This window comes from Mastigoproctus giganteus, chromosome 12 (genome assembly GCF_048544385.1).
Source record: "Mastigoproctus giganteus isolate SK-2022 chromosome 12, ASM4854438v1, whole genome shotgun sequence".
In the NCBI taxonomy this organism is placed as follows: Eukaryota; Metazoa; Arthropoda; class Arachnida; order Uropygi; family Thelyphonidae; genus Mastigoproctus; species Mastigoproctus giganteus.
In genome coordinates, this window is record NC_143586.1 from 163,323,546 (window position 1) to 163,339,208 (window position 15,663).

The following is a 15,663-nucleotide window of genomic DNA, read 5'->3' on the forward strand; positions in this document are numbered from 1 at the left end:
CTGTGTAATTCTGGAAAGATTCTAAGATTTATTGCTGGGTGGCTGCAGGGCAGTAAGCAGAGGGTTGTGATTAACGGATATTCTTCAGATAGGTGTAATGTCGGGAGTGGGTTCCCTGGACCAATGTTGTTTCTCATTTTCATAAATGACATTGACGAAGGGATAGAAAGTGTGAGTTCAAAATCTGCAGATGGCATAAAGATTGGCATAGTCGTTAATGATCAGTGCCAAGCAGCACTCCTTCATGATGATTTGAACAGACTTCAAAGATGGTCAGAGGTCAAAGATGGCCAGACATGATAGGAGGAGGCACCTCCATAGCCAGGTGGGAAGGAGCAGCAATGCGCAGCACATGCTTCTTGATTAGACCGGGGTTCGAGCCCGTCACCACCAAATACGGAGGATGCGGAAAGGTCAGGGAATGACCACCGCATATCCCGGAGCAATATGGCCTTAGTTGCTAATGCTCCTAAAAACCAAATAACAAACAAACAAACAACACGATAGGAGGGAATATATGATGAAAGCCTTGTCAATCAATTCGGCCTTGGAGAGATTGTGCAAGACTCATGAGGTAGAATTTTTTTCAGCGTGGTCTATGCTTGCTAACAGGAGAGACTGCTTCTACAGGGATGGCATACACTTAAATAGAAAGGGTACAAGAATATTTTCTGATGCTATTGAGGCAGTGTTAGGTGGGTCGGAAAACTGCTACTTTGGGGGGATTCACAGACTAAAAGATTAATGGTAGCACAGGCAAAGGTGAAAGCAATTCTTGCACTATTTCTATTGTAATGAGCAGCAGCCTAGAAAGCAAGTTGCTGGGGACTTCAAGAGCTGCTGGGAGTCATCATGGAACAAATAAATACATGGGCTATGTTAGGGTAACTAAGAGTAAGAACAGGTGCATGTATATTTGCATGTACACCAATGCTAGAAGTATAGTAAATAAATTTGATGAATTTGAAGTGCTGATTGAGGCATCAAAGGCAGATATTGTTGGGAAATCAGAGACATAGTGTCACACAGATATAAGCAGTGCAGCATTGGAATTTGGGGAGTACACTTGTGTACAGAAAGGATAGACAGGGTGGGAAGGGAGGAGGGGTTATGCTGTTGTTTAAGAAACACAGAATCTAATGAAGTGCAACCAGTTGACTGGGTGGACAGTGCAATGTTGAGTCAGTTTGATGTGACATAAACACAGGGAAAGCGAAAATGAGAGTGGGAGTGTGTTATAGGCCTAATGACTCTGATGAGTATAACAAACAATTGTGCAGAGAAATATAGTGGGCCAGTAAATCAGAATGTCTTGTAATGGGGTAATTTAAGTTTCCAGATATTGACTGGAATTTGTGGTTGGTCACTCGCACGCTAGCAAGACTTTTGCAGATTTATTGGAGGATTATTTTCTACAGCAACATGTTCCAGGGGCAACCAGAGGGGGGGTAATACTCTTGATCTGATTAGCATCAGTGATGACGCATACATTAGGAATTTGCAGATAAAGGAACCACTAGGTGACTAGGAGGTGATTATACCTTTGTATAGGGCAGTGGTCGCCAAAGTGGTCGATATCGACCCCCAGGGGTCGATTGGGAGTCGATAGAAAAATATAAGACATCATTGTACAGGTAATATTTGACAAACGAAACGAAGCCTATGTGTCTTCTTTGTGAAAAAACTTTTAGTAACGATGCAATGAAACCAGCAAAAATGAAAGATCATCTTCAAAGACTCCATCCCGATAAGAAAGAATAAAGATCTTGACTTTTTTAAAGAATTGAAAGAGAAATACACACATCGACCAACTATAAAATCATTTATGAAAGCACCTGCCGAAGCTGACAATAAACAAGGATTAATAGCCTCCTACAATATTTCTTTTAATATAGCAAAAAAAAAAGGAAAACCATATACAATTGCAGAGGAATCAAAGAAGTAATTGAAACCATAATGAAAAAAGATTCTGGCCCTGTTTTAAAATGCTTACCATTGAGTGTGAATACCGTGAAATGGCTGAAGATGTAGAAAAAACTGTATCAGAACTCAAAAATAGTAAGTTCTCCCTCCAACTTGATGAATCTGCATTCGATAGTTTTTCTATTCTTATGGCTTATGTAAGATATTATAGTAAAACCAAACATCAAATTATTGACGAATTTTTATTTGCAAAATATCTTGAAAGTGATGGAACGGGGTTGACAATTTTTCAGTGATTGGAGGAATATTTAAATAAGTATGATATTCCATTTACTAATATAACAGCAGTAGCCACAGATGGCGCACCTGCAATGGTGGGCCGTTATTGAGGTTTCGCTGCCTTTCTGAAAGAAAAATTTCATAGATATGTACTGTTCACTGTGTGTTGTGCCGAAACTATTTGGTGGCAGAAACTCTCAGTGACGAACTGCATGATACTCTAAGAGTGTGTATTAAATCTGTTAATCAAATTAGAGCTCATCCTCTTAAATCGCGATTGTTTGCCAAACATTTTTGTGAAAAAAATGGAGTATCAAACCAATTACTTTTGCATACTGAAGTAAGATGGTTGTCTAGAGGTGCAAGTCTACAAAGATTTGTTGAGTTCTACTCAACCCTAGAGTTTCTTTCAGATGTTAATTTGTTTTTGAGTGATGAACTCAAGAGAAATAAGAATCATATTTTCTACTTGGCAGACTTATTTTCAAAATTTAATGACGTACAGACCCGTCTACAAGGTAAAGATGTCACGATTATTCAAGCTCGGAAGAATCTTTTAGGCTTCCAAGCTAAATTAGCCTTATTTAAATCATCATTGTTACGAACAGATTTTCAGTACTTTTCGAATCTACGGCAATTAGAAGTAAAAGATGAAGACTTAGAGATATACACAAAAGATTTTCAAAATTTGAGCGATGATTTTAAATTGCGCTTTGCAGATTTTGAAAACATGCACATTCCAGATTGGATTATCACGCCATTTTCTGCAGATATTGAAAATATCGAATGTAACTTATAAGATGAACTTATTGAATTGTCAGTTGATCTTGAAGCTAAGACGTTTTTTAAAAATAGGACTTTAAGTTACTTTTGAACGAATATAAATGTTGTAGAAAAATATCCAAAACTTTCTGAAGTTGTACTCCAGTTTTTGCTTGCATTTCCAAGCTCGTACATGGTTGAAACTGGTTTCAGCCATGTTAATTCCATTTTAACAAAACAAAGAAATAAGCTAGATATAGAATTCTGTGGTGATTTAAGGCTGAAACTTACTAATTTTGAACCCAACATTGCTAATCTTGTCAAGAGTCACGAAGCACACCCTTCACATTGACAACGTTAGTAAATTGTATACTAAGTTAATAAATTTTTTTATCTGAATTAAATTTTATATTTTATATATTATTTATCCCTCCTATCAAATATGTAATGTTAAGAAGGACGTCAAAAACAAAAACGTATCCCTTTGATGTTAAGCCAATATAATAATATATACTATATTATACATACAATAAACAATCTAAAAACTCACATAAGCGTCTTTTTTTCTTGTCCTATTATAATTACGTAATAGTAAAATAGAGGGGGTTGATAAAAAGTCAAGAAACTCTTAAAGGGGTCGATGGTCAAAGAAGTTTGGCGACCCCTGGTATAAGGCATTGACCAGGTCACACCTTGAGTACTGTGTACAGGTCTGGAGGCCTCATTTTAGGAAGGATGCAGAGTTGCTAGAATGAGTACAGAGAAGGGCAACAAGATTGGTGAGAGGAACAAAGGTGTGCACTTATGAAGAAAGGCTTAAGTTCTGCAAGTTGCAGCAGCTGGAGACTAGACACTTGCGAGGTGATCTGATCAAGGTGTATAAGGTCTTGAATAGTTTGAGCAGGCTCAATGCTGATGGGATAGTTCCACCTGCTGAGATTAAGAGTCTGAAGGAGCATAGATTCAAATTAAAGAAAGACAGTTGTAAACTAGATGTGCAGAAGTTTGCCGTTAGCCAGCGGGTAGTTGATTGCTGGAACAGACTTCCATCTGTTGTTGTGAAAGTTGATAGTTTAAATAAATTTAAGGCTGAACTAGACAAACATTTGGAGTGACTGGATGGGTGAAATGGGAAAGTTTTTTTTATTTTATTTATTTATTTTTTTTTGGTTGCTGCTCTACAAGCTTGCTTTCTTGCATCATATGCCTCAACTAATGCAATTTTAATGCTAAGTGGCAGCCATATTTTAATTCTGCTAAATGCAAGGTCTTACATTTGGGGAATAGCAACCCACAAATAAATTATACATTTGGTGGGGTTGAATTAAAAATAGTGGAGGAGAAAAGGAATGTGGGAGTTACAATACAGGAAGATATGAAGTTTTCTGAATAGGCAGCCAGGGAAGCCTAAGGTGTCCTATCGATGACTTTTGAACGTTATCCTGTAAAGATAGGAGGTCATAATCCCACTATTGTAATTATAAGACCATATTTGGAATACTGTGTTCAAGTATGGAGACCTCATCTGAAAAAAGACATTGAGCTTCTTGAAAGGGTCCAAAGACAGGCAACTCGAATGGTGAGATTGGCAGAAGGATGAATGTATGAGATAAGACTCCAATTATGTGGGTTACAAAGCTTGGCAACCAGGCACCTCAGAGGTGACATGATTGAGGTTTATAAGGCTCTGAGAGGGGTTAGTAAAATGAATGAAAGGGGAATTCTCACTTATAAAGAATTCCAGAACTAGAGGTCATAGATTCAAATTACAAGGATTGAGATTAGATTGTAGAAAGGTTTCTTTCAGCCAGCGAGTTGTTGATCTGGAACAAGTTGCCCTCTCGGATAGTTGAGGCTGACAGTTTTAATAAATTCAAAGGTCAACAGGTACTTATGTGAGGAGGAGAGCTTATAAGTTGCAATTTCTTATCTACTTATTTTTCTTGTTTTTTTTCCAGTAAACCCGTGTCTTCCTTACACTATATGACGAATGCCATTACTATTAAAATATTGGTATTAATGGATACCATGCACATAGTCATAACTATGAATGGATTTTGTCTTTGAAGTGTATATTCATGGGCTAATTGGCATGTTGTGCACACTGAAAAAGCCTTGAATAACTGAAGGAAATCCGTTACACTTAAGCCTCAAAGAAAGAGAACTTTAGAAATACCTTTAGTCGATGGGAATTGACTAAAGGTATTTCCAGACCTTTCCAAATGAGTCATTGTATCATGTCACATGTTTTGGAGAGGCATGATGTAAATGCCCAGCTACAGTGAGGTCTGCACACATGCCACATTAGCACATGCAGAAAACCTTGATTTGTAGGAGAATGCTTTTAGCAGTCCCCTCCACGGGGACATGGTTGCTGATAGCTAAATAATAACTAATGATAATTAGCTATCATTAATTTTGAAGAAAAATCTAAGGATGCTATTCATATGGGTGGAATACAGTTCCATCTATGTCGGATTTTTATCATAAGTTTTCATTTTTTGAATTCTAGACTTTGTCAGATATGTACATTCAGGAATGCTCAAAGCAGCTGAAGCTATTTCATTTTCTCTACAGTGTGTGCTTTTGGAGGGTATGAAATTTGTAATATAAAATCCATTAAAAAAATAAAAGTATAATGTACAAATTCATAGACCTCCTGAACTTTAGCTCATCAGAATCCACGATGCCTCAGTGCCTTTTTTAATGAAAGGGGGAAAAAAAACCCCCAATGGATATAGTATTTTAATAATTCGTAAATTCTGATATTGGCTTGAGAGAAGCTGTGGTGTTGTTGTGAGTGCTGTTTCTCAAACTCACCCTACTCCATGTAGTGTATCAGTTATAATTACTGCACTCATCATCCCCCTTCATATTACTCTTTTATACGTTTGTTTTTTAGATTATCTCATCTACGAATATTGGAACTACGGGAAAATCATTTAAAGGCTCTTCCAAAGTCCATGGTAAGGCTGACAGAACTAAACAGGCTTGATATAGGACAGAATGACTTTGTGGATTTGGTGAGTTGCATTTTCAGCTTTGTAGTTATGTTTGTATTATACTAATATTTCATGAGAAATTTTTGTATATATGAAAGCAGTAATGTTTTGAAATGTGATAAATTATTTCTCTCTTAGAAAGGTTGAGTTGTTTTAAAACTTTGTTTCGCATTCTCTTGTTTAAATAATAAAACTGAAATATATTGGAATTTACTTGATATGTGCTGAACAATTAGATATATTGAGATTTTCCAGTGATCACAGAAATGGGGGGATGATATGTTCATGTTATGTTTATATTTATTCGCTTTTTTTTTTTTTCTTTATTTTCTAACTTTACATGACTTTACGTGATTTCTTTAGACATTCTTTATGTAGCAAAATGAAACGATTCACCAGAATACCCAAATATGTCTTGTGTAATGATTTTTAATTTCTTCAGAATGATCTTTTGGAGAATATTCTCATTCAGTGAATGTTTTGAAGGATATTCACTACTTGTGCCACTAATTTTGCCTTTTCTTGCAGCAGTGATATGCTATACTCCATTATGCAATACAAGGGGGTATGCAAAAATAGATGTAGCATTTCATAGCAATGATGAAGATGAGTGTTGCCATTTGTGCCAAATGTTTATTTTGCATAATTTATAATAGAATGTAATCTTCCTCTGAATTTTGCTATCATGCAGGCATGTTGTTCAAAAATAGGTAGTAGTAAAAAAAAAAAAAAAAAAAAAAAGTTTTAAAAAAACAAAAACATCAGGCATTATTAGGGAATTGCACAGAAAGGCAAAGAAGAGGTAGTGAAGGCTCAAAAATATTCCCTTAACAAAACCATGTTGTATGCCCTTAGAATTCCATTTCTGCCCTAAATGAAAGGAAGTAATTCCTGAATGTCTTAAAGGTTAATGTAACCTCTGGGTCATTCATGACTTACGAAAAAGAAGAAAGTGAAAGGAAGGGAAGAGGACTGGGAGCAACATCTATCCAACTCATGCAATGATACGGATTCAAAGATAGGATTTATTTGTATACCATTATTTCTGTCAAACTGTGTCTAGTTCTATATGTGGGCAGATTCTTACAAGCAAAAAATGAAATCTTGCACACTATCAATAATTTGGACATCATTTGGCTGGAGGTCATGTTCCTCCTGCCACTGGGGCATGGCTATTGCTGACTGAGCAAAATCAGTATTCTTATTGGATGTAACGTGGTCCTTCAAGTGGTTCTCCAGGTGATGGATTTTTTATTTATTTTTTTTTGATTTTTGAAACAGTCACTCATCTGGATGTAGAAAATAATTTTGACATTGTTTGAATATTAGCAATTCATTTGTGTCATAAGATGTTATTACACAGCTGCCCTCTCCAGATTTACAATGGTAATTTCATCTTTTTTTTTTATTTTTGATCCTTTTCTGTATCATTGTAGAAACTCGCTTTTCTCTTTCAACAAAAAAATAAATAAATAAATAAAATAAAAAATAATAAAACTTGTTAGAATCGAATTTTTTAATTTTTAGAATTTCTACTTATTCTCGTTAATAAATTGGCTGTCAGGTGTGCCGTGATAGGGTATATTTCAAAATAGAAGCACTCCATAATAACATTGTTCACTGTTAATGTATGATAATTCATCAGACTTTGCTGCAAAACTAATTAACAATGGCTTTCGATAAGATGCCAAAGAAATACGATGTAAAATTTAAGAAGACATATATTCAAGATTTTCCATTTTTGTAAAATTTGAAAAAGGTAACGAGTTTGTTTTGTATACTGTATGTATACATAGATGTAATATTTTTTCACTTTTAAGCAGTGGGAAATGTGTTGTAACCAGATCTTTGCAAGCTTATTGAAAGTAATAGTAATAGAGGCATGTGATGCAAGAAAGCAAGCCTATAAGCTTATGTAGCAAGAAAAATCTACATCAGCAAAAAAAAAAAAAAATTACACAACCATTTTATCAAATTGTTTGTCCAGCTCCTCCTTGAATTTATTTAAGCTATCAACTTCCACAACAACAGATGGAAGTTTGTTCCAGCAATTAATCACCCACTGGCTAAAGGCAAATTTCTGCACATCTATTCTATAACTGCCTTTCCTCAATTTGAATTTATGCCTTCTTAGGTTCGTAATCTGAGCAAGTGGAAGAATTCCATCAGAATTCAGTGTGCTCAACCCATTCAAGGGCTTATACACCCAAGTCAGATCACCTCACAGGTGCCTAGTCTCCAGCTGCTGCAATTTGCAGAACCTAAGCCTCTCTTGGTAAGAGGATCCCTTAATTCCCCTCACCAATATTGTTGCCCTTCTCTCTGTACACGCTCAAGCAAATCTGCATCCTTCCTAAAATGAGGCCTCCAGACAGACCTGTAAGCAGTACTCAAGGCATGGCCTGATTATTGCCTTATACAAAGGGATAATCACTTCCTTTTCTCTGCTAGCAAAATTCCTGTATATCATTGACAAAACTATATATCATCTGGGCTCTTGGACTAGGGTCCTGTGTTTTCACACAAAAATCTCTAGTTTGCTGCCCAGCACCACAAGGATGCTGGCCAGGCAGTAGGGAGTGTAATTTAACATAATGAAATTAAATTTATTTAAATAAGGTAATTAAAGTATAAGGATAGTTAAAATAAGGATTAGTATTTATGTAACATTAAAGATTTTAATGATATGTTCTTTTTCACTAACATTCATACTTCCATTGTTTGATTATTGTTTGGATGCTGGGGGGGGGGGGGAGCTGAATTGCCCTTCTTTGGATATTTCTTCGCATTTTGAATATCTGTTGTGTGAAAGCTTTATATTTTCCCTCTTCTATTATGAATAAATGTTCTTGTCCCCTGGAGAAGGGATCCGATTTCTGTATTATCTGAGTTGAAGGGATATTATAAATTATACCTTCATAAAGAATGTGTGCCCAGTCCTGACTCTCGCCAGCAGAGTAGAGGTAGCGAGTGTTTTGGTCGATAGTTTTGGTCCAGTGGTCTATCCTGCAAACGGTGTTTGCAGCTTGCCTGCAAACACCGTTTTAGAGCTATACCCTCAAAATGAAATGTAAGGAAGATTGGATCTTGCCAAAATGCCCATCATAACCTCAAAAGACATCAGTTGTACTGCACGATGGAAGAGATGAGGGGGGTTGGAGGGTTACCAGAGCTTTGCTATGGAGACTAAACATGGGTTTCACCACTTCGTGCCTCCAATAAGCAAAGTGGTATTGCACTGGTTGACAAGAGTCATTTGCCACTTAGTATTTCTGGTAACACAGGGGGGGGGGCATTTCTCTGTGTGGTTGAACACCACACCTTTACCCCTGCTTGTATTGGTTCACACCTGGGTGGTCACCTCCAGTATACTAGGTGTCATAATTTGAGGCTTGCACATGGGGTTATACCCAGGGTTAGTAACAGTCCCATCATTGTGAATGGTGCAAACAGAGGACTTGTTTATCACAAATGACCCAACTTTGCAGAAATTCTGTCCACTAAACTCAAGTGGACTGAATTTCGGTTCATCACCTGAATATCAGTTCCATCAGGGTCTTAGATTCCCATGTAGCAAGCCCAGCTTGTCTTACCTGAGAGAATCTCTGTGGCAGCCTAAAGGTAATATGATATACAGGAACTTTTCCAGCAGGGACAAGGATCTAATTATTTCTTTGAGGCAATAGTTATACTGCATCTTGAATACTGTATACAGGTCTCTGCACTCTTTTAACAGAGAGAGCAACCAAGTTAGTCAAGGACACAAAGGAGCCTTCAGTTCTGTAAATAGCAACACTTGAAAACTAGGCACTTGCAGACAGAAGTGATTGACGTGTTTAAGACTTTAAATAGATTGAATAAACTTAATGCTCATTGTGTTCTTACACTTTCTTGGATGATACATGAGGGGACATAAACTTAAATTGAAAAAGGATGGCTGTGGGATCAACATGTGCAAATTTGCTTTCATCCAGAGAGTAATTAATTATTGAAACAAACTACCATTTATCAGGTTTTGTGGAATTGGGTAACTTGAATAAATTTAATGAAAAATTAGGCATTATTAGAGCTGGGAGGATGGACAGATGAGGTGTTTTTTTTTTTTGGCTGATGCTGTATAAGCTTGCTGCTTTGCATCATTTGCTACCTCCACCAATATTCATAATGAATATGCATAACAAATACTGTGGCCAAAACTATATGACACGAGAAGGCTGTAATTTATAGGAATTACTTCTTAGAGATATTAACTGTGATAGCAACTGTGGGATCAGTGACAAAGTAGCAGATACATGATTTTTGACCCATCTATAATTTAGTCTTTTTTTTTTTTTTAAATGTGTGTATATGTTGCAAAGCTAATTAACGATATCCTTCAGTAAGAGACAAAAGAAATCCAGAGTAAAATTTCATATGTACAAGACTTTAGTGTATTGCGAAATGTGTACTCTACATAGTTGACATTTTTCGATTTCAAGTGACAGTGAAGTGACATTGTTCGTTACTATGTTTCCCAATAAATAAATATATATATATATATATATATATATATATAGAAGAAAAAACAGGCATTGTTAGTGCCATATTATTGAAGATTTGGATTTGGAAATAAGAGGGTGTAATGTCTCAAAAAAATGGGCCATTTTCAGTTACTCTAGATGCCAATAATCAAAGTGATTTGGAACTGTTATTCCATTGTGGTGACCATTTCCTAATAACGGTAATCAAATGAGAAGCAGCAGTCTCGGAGCCACTGTTGGAATTTGATTCCCTAGAGTTCAATAATGCCATCATCTTCTGAACAGTCCTGAAAACGTGGGATTCTTAAGAAAACTAACTGGCACTTATTGTAGATACCACACTTATGTTAGGCCCAAAAAAACTTTTTTTTTTTTTTTTTTCTAGTAACAGGCTGTTCTTGTCATCTTATTGATTCGTGCTGAAAAAGAAGTGGGTAGCTGCATTCCTTCCTATGAAAATGGAAGAATATTTCTTTGACATTTACTACTAACTTGAAAGAAGGGCTACAAGGAAAAGTAGATTTAAACACTTTCGACTCCTGCATGTGACTAAGTAAAAACGATCATGAAGCATTTGTTTATATGTTAGCTGTCTTTTGTTAAATATGCTGTTTGTTTGTTATTTGGTTTTTAGGAGCATTAGCAACTAAGGCCATATTGCTCCGGGATATGCGGTAGTCATTCCCTGACCTTTCCGCATCCTCCGTATTTGGTGGTGACGGGCTCGAACCCGGTCTAATCAAGAAGCGTGTGCTATGCACTGCTGCTCCTTCTCACCTGGCTACGGAGGTGCCTGTTAAATATGCAACTAGACTAGTAGAATAGTGGCACCTCCAACAAGTATATTTATGGAACAGGTTAGAAGTGGTGAGAAAAGCCTTATGAACAACCCCAGGAGCTCGCACCTGGTGAGTATGGCCTGGCACACCCAGGGTCCTGAGCTGGATATCATCATTCTTCTCTTCTTGGTGATTCCCTTCTACTTCTGACTCTTGTTTTCTTCTCTCTCTCTCTCTCTCTCTCTCTCTCTCTCTCTCTCTCTCTCTCTCTCTCTCTCTCTCTCTCACACACACACACACACACACACACACAAGTAACTCAGAAATTTGTTTTTGGCTGGTGCAGCAAAAGCCTCGGCTTCCTTGCACCATATGGCTAATAATAAAACACTTTTTGCAGTTACCAGATTGAAGAGTACAAGCAATGACTTGTGAATTACACTGATTGTTCACATCCAGTGCATGATCGAAAAGAAGTTTTGGAGGAAGATTTAGCAATCTTAATCAGGTCAATCAGTAAAATATATGTATGCACAATATCCTCACACATGAAGAAAAACCATATATGTTTCTCTCTTTTGGCTTGAATAAAGCAATTTGCTAATGTTGTGCCTATTTTTGAAAATCGAAACATCTCTTAGCTCCAATTGCATTTCATCCATTTATTGAGGTTTTTACTCTCATGTTGAGTGTGATATGTAAATCTTTCATACCAACAGTTATTAAATCTTCCATTTCTATTTTCAAAGTAGATAAAATTTAACTTATTTCCTTAGTCATAAGCATTTCTACCGCCAAGGTTGGTGATAGTATAAAACAAGAAGAGAAGATTCTGTCCTAAATCTGTAAAAATATCATAACTGTTGGTATTGGAGATTAACATATTGCTGCATATGAGTACATGGTACTCACGTTTCCTCTGAAAAAATGATGGTCTAATAAATAATTTTTGAATTTGAAATTTTTTGTGAGCAAGTTTCCAGCTTCTCAGTATCATTTCTCAACCTTATCAGTTCCCAACCTTTTTTGGATTGCAAACCCCTTTCAACATCTGCAAATTGCAGCGGCTGGAGACTAGGCAACTGCGAGGCGATCTGATTGAGGTGTATAAGGCCTTTGAATGGGTTGAGCACGCTGAATTCTGATGGGTTTCTTCCAGATTACAGAAGATTACGAACCTAAGGGGGCATAAATTCAAATTGAGGAAAGCCATCTATTGTAGAATAGATGTGCAGAAATTTGCCTTTAGCCAGCGGGTGGTTAATCGCTGGAACAAACTTCCATCTGTCATTGTGGAAATTGATAGATTAAATTAATTAAGGAGGAACTGGACAAACATTTAGAGGTAACTGTTGTGTAAATTTTTTTTTTTAAATTATTATTATTATTTTTTTTTGGCTGATGCTGCATAAGCTCATACACTTGCTTTCTTGCATCACATGCCACTACTACTACTATTGCGAACCACTAGGCCTATATTTTCTGATATTGTGTAATAGTTTTGAATTTTTATTATAAAATGTTTCCAGTACTACGTTTTTACAAGCGATATTGCATAATAATATAAAATTATTATTAAGTACCTATACATAACAATGGTCTTTGAGAACTAAAAAAAAATTTTAGCATGGAAAACATATTTAACACTATATACTGTATGATAGTACACTAATTATAAGGAATTGTGGGAGATGTGGTTCAATTCTTTACTTTATATTTCAATTCTTTACTTTATATTTAACTTTATTTTACTTTATTCTATCTTTGTTTGTTATTAGTTATAATTTTTTATAGCTCTTTTACCACAGCTGAAAGATTTCAGCTGTGGTAAAAGCTGAAATGCACATATCGGTCAGCACGTTCGCATCCAATCTCCCCCACTAACACCCTGTCACGCATGCTTGCTATGTAAGGGCACATGACCAAAACCACAACCAAATATAAATTTTGAACCGAACTGCATAAATTAATATTAAACTATTTTGTAGTTTACAAAAATATACCTATGTAAATCTAAGCAAATGCCATTACAGAATTTTTAGTGCAAACCCCCTGGAACACTTACACAAACCCCTAGGGGTTCACAAACTACTGGTTGGGAATTGCCGATTTAAGATAAAGATATGGACATTTTGCAGCATTAGTGCTGTCAACTTCAGAATGAGAACCTAATGCTGTTATGAAGGAAGAAAGATGTACAGTGGTCCTTGGTTGGGGAGCTGACTATTGTAGAATGAAACTTGAACAACTTAAAACAATAATTCCAAGTCATACTTGGCATTTTAATAGTTTCTGATAGCAGTGCTGAGTATGAGATAGTATTCATTTGGACAAAAGAACAAAAATGCAATTCAGTTCCCCTTATGAAACTTTCGAAATTCTTTTAACAGCCAAATATAGACATGAGGGCATTACTCCAAACAAAACTTTGACTCAGCATTTCTGAAAAGGATAAAGTCTGTAATGCTATCTTTTTAGAAGTAATTGTAATTGCTTTAATTACGATCGCTGGCAACTATGATTGTCTATCAGACAATCATAGCTGCCAGCATATTTGGTTTATGGCAGACACTCCACCAGTTTAACTTGATTTGGTCCATCCCATTGGTGACAGTTTCCCTGTCTTTTTGCAAAAAATCAGTTTTTTGCTGCCCTTTTTTATTTTTTTTTTTCCACAAAAAATAATACCAAGTTAAAATTGGTATTATTAATTCACAAAATAGAAATGCACTATAATAGCATTATTCTATGTTATGTACAATCATATCATTTCACTCATTTCAATTATGCATTGTGAAGCTAATTAACAATGACTTTGAGTGAAACACACGAAAAAACTAAAAATTCAGAGTATGTGTATGCAAGATTTTCCATGTATTGTAAAATCTGAAAAAAATGACACATTTGCCTTACACACTCAGCACCCAGGTGGTATGTAATTTTGGGATTGTTGCTACCCATGTGCATTACATGGGTAGCAATAATGCCACTTCTCAGCATATCTGTCTTATTTTTCTAGGTCTTATTGGGGACATATTCTGATTTTTGTAATTAACTGTCTTGCCAAGCTTTTTATCAACTACAAACTTATAAAGTTTTTTTTTTTTTTATGAAAACCCCAAACACGAGAGGTATTGGAACCTATAGTACTTAGTACCGTGCTTGGGTTGGAGGTTGAGAAGACGAGAGAAGATATTTGTTGACATTAGACTTGAACTTCTGTAGATTGTAATTTTCAGGAAAGACATATGAGGGAAGGTTGTTCCAGAAAACGGCAGTTGAATGAATAAACGAGGAAGATGAAAACTTGGTTCTGTGAGTTTGAAGTTGGACAGTAAGTGGATGTTGGCTGGTGGCGGCACGTGTTCAGACTGTTTTGAAAGAGAGAGCGGGAATTGTAGAAGCCAATTCAGAAGAACAGTTATGCAGCAGAAACAGTACATCTATGAGACAGTGAGTGGAGAGACTATGTTAGAGATGAGTCATTAATTAACTCAACTGCCCTCTTCTGAATGGAATCTAGAAGCCTGAGAGGTTTTGGGGTCACCGCCCCAGATGTGGGAACAATATTCTATGCTAGGGAGGATTTTTGATTTGTACAGAGTGATTTATGATTTGAACAGTTGTTAGGAAGAAAAGTAACACTGAGAGCAAAAGAGAAAACCAAGTTTTTTAGATGCAGAGGAAGCAATATTTGTAATGTGCTTGTGCCGAGAGAGATTGGAAGTCAGGGTAATCCCCAAAAGAGATATATCAACTTGCGTAGAAATTGGAGTGTCACCAAAGATAAGCAATAGGAGCAGAAGAATCCTTTTTGCGAGATATAAGACAAGACTGAGTTTTAGAAGGATTGAAATCAACTGAGTTGTCTTTGCCCCACTGGAGAATTACCTGAAGTTCGGCATTTAAGGAATTGGTAGCATATATTTGTGAAGTTGGAAGCTGATTGAGCAGGGCAAGATTTCTCAAAATGGAAAGTGGAATGCAATGCGCTATCATCCGCAAAACTATGGATAGGATTTCCAGTCAATGGAAGAAGGTCACTAATATACAAGAGGAAAAGAGTGGGGGAAAGAACTGAACCTTGGGGGGACACCAGCATAAGTGGAGAAGTTAGAAGACAGAGAGCCATCTACCATCACCCTCAGTCAGAGATCAGAGAGAAAACTGGATAACCAATTACAAAAAACAGTTGGCAAACCATAAGATGGAAGCTCGTTTAGAAGACCTTTATGCCAAACACGATCAAAAGCCTTTGAAATGTCTAGAGCAACTTTTCCATTGAATTTGTCCATAAATGGGTAACAAAACCAGAATGTCACCAGTGGGTCGACACTGACGGAATCCATACTGGTGATCGTTCATCAGACAGAAGGTTTCTAGGTAGTTTAAGAGTGG

At 36.4% G+C, this 15,663-nt stretch overlaps 1 protein-coding gene across 3 annotated transcripts in view; it reads left to right on the plus strand.

The window, feature by feature from the left end:
* LOC150077559 (uncharacterized) overlaps positions 1-15,663 on the plus strand; it is a 536,301-nt gene that overhangs the window by 76,249 nt on the left and 444,389 nt on the right. For all 3 annotated transcript variants that reach the window (XM_090386199.1, XM_090386201.1, XM_090386200.1), the window contains exon 6: positions 5,867-5,987. In XM_090386199.1, coding sequence (XP_090242325.1) covers positions 5,867-5,987 — 121 coding nt within the window. The remainder of the gene's footprint in view (positions 1-5,866; positions 5,988-15,663) is intronic.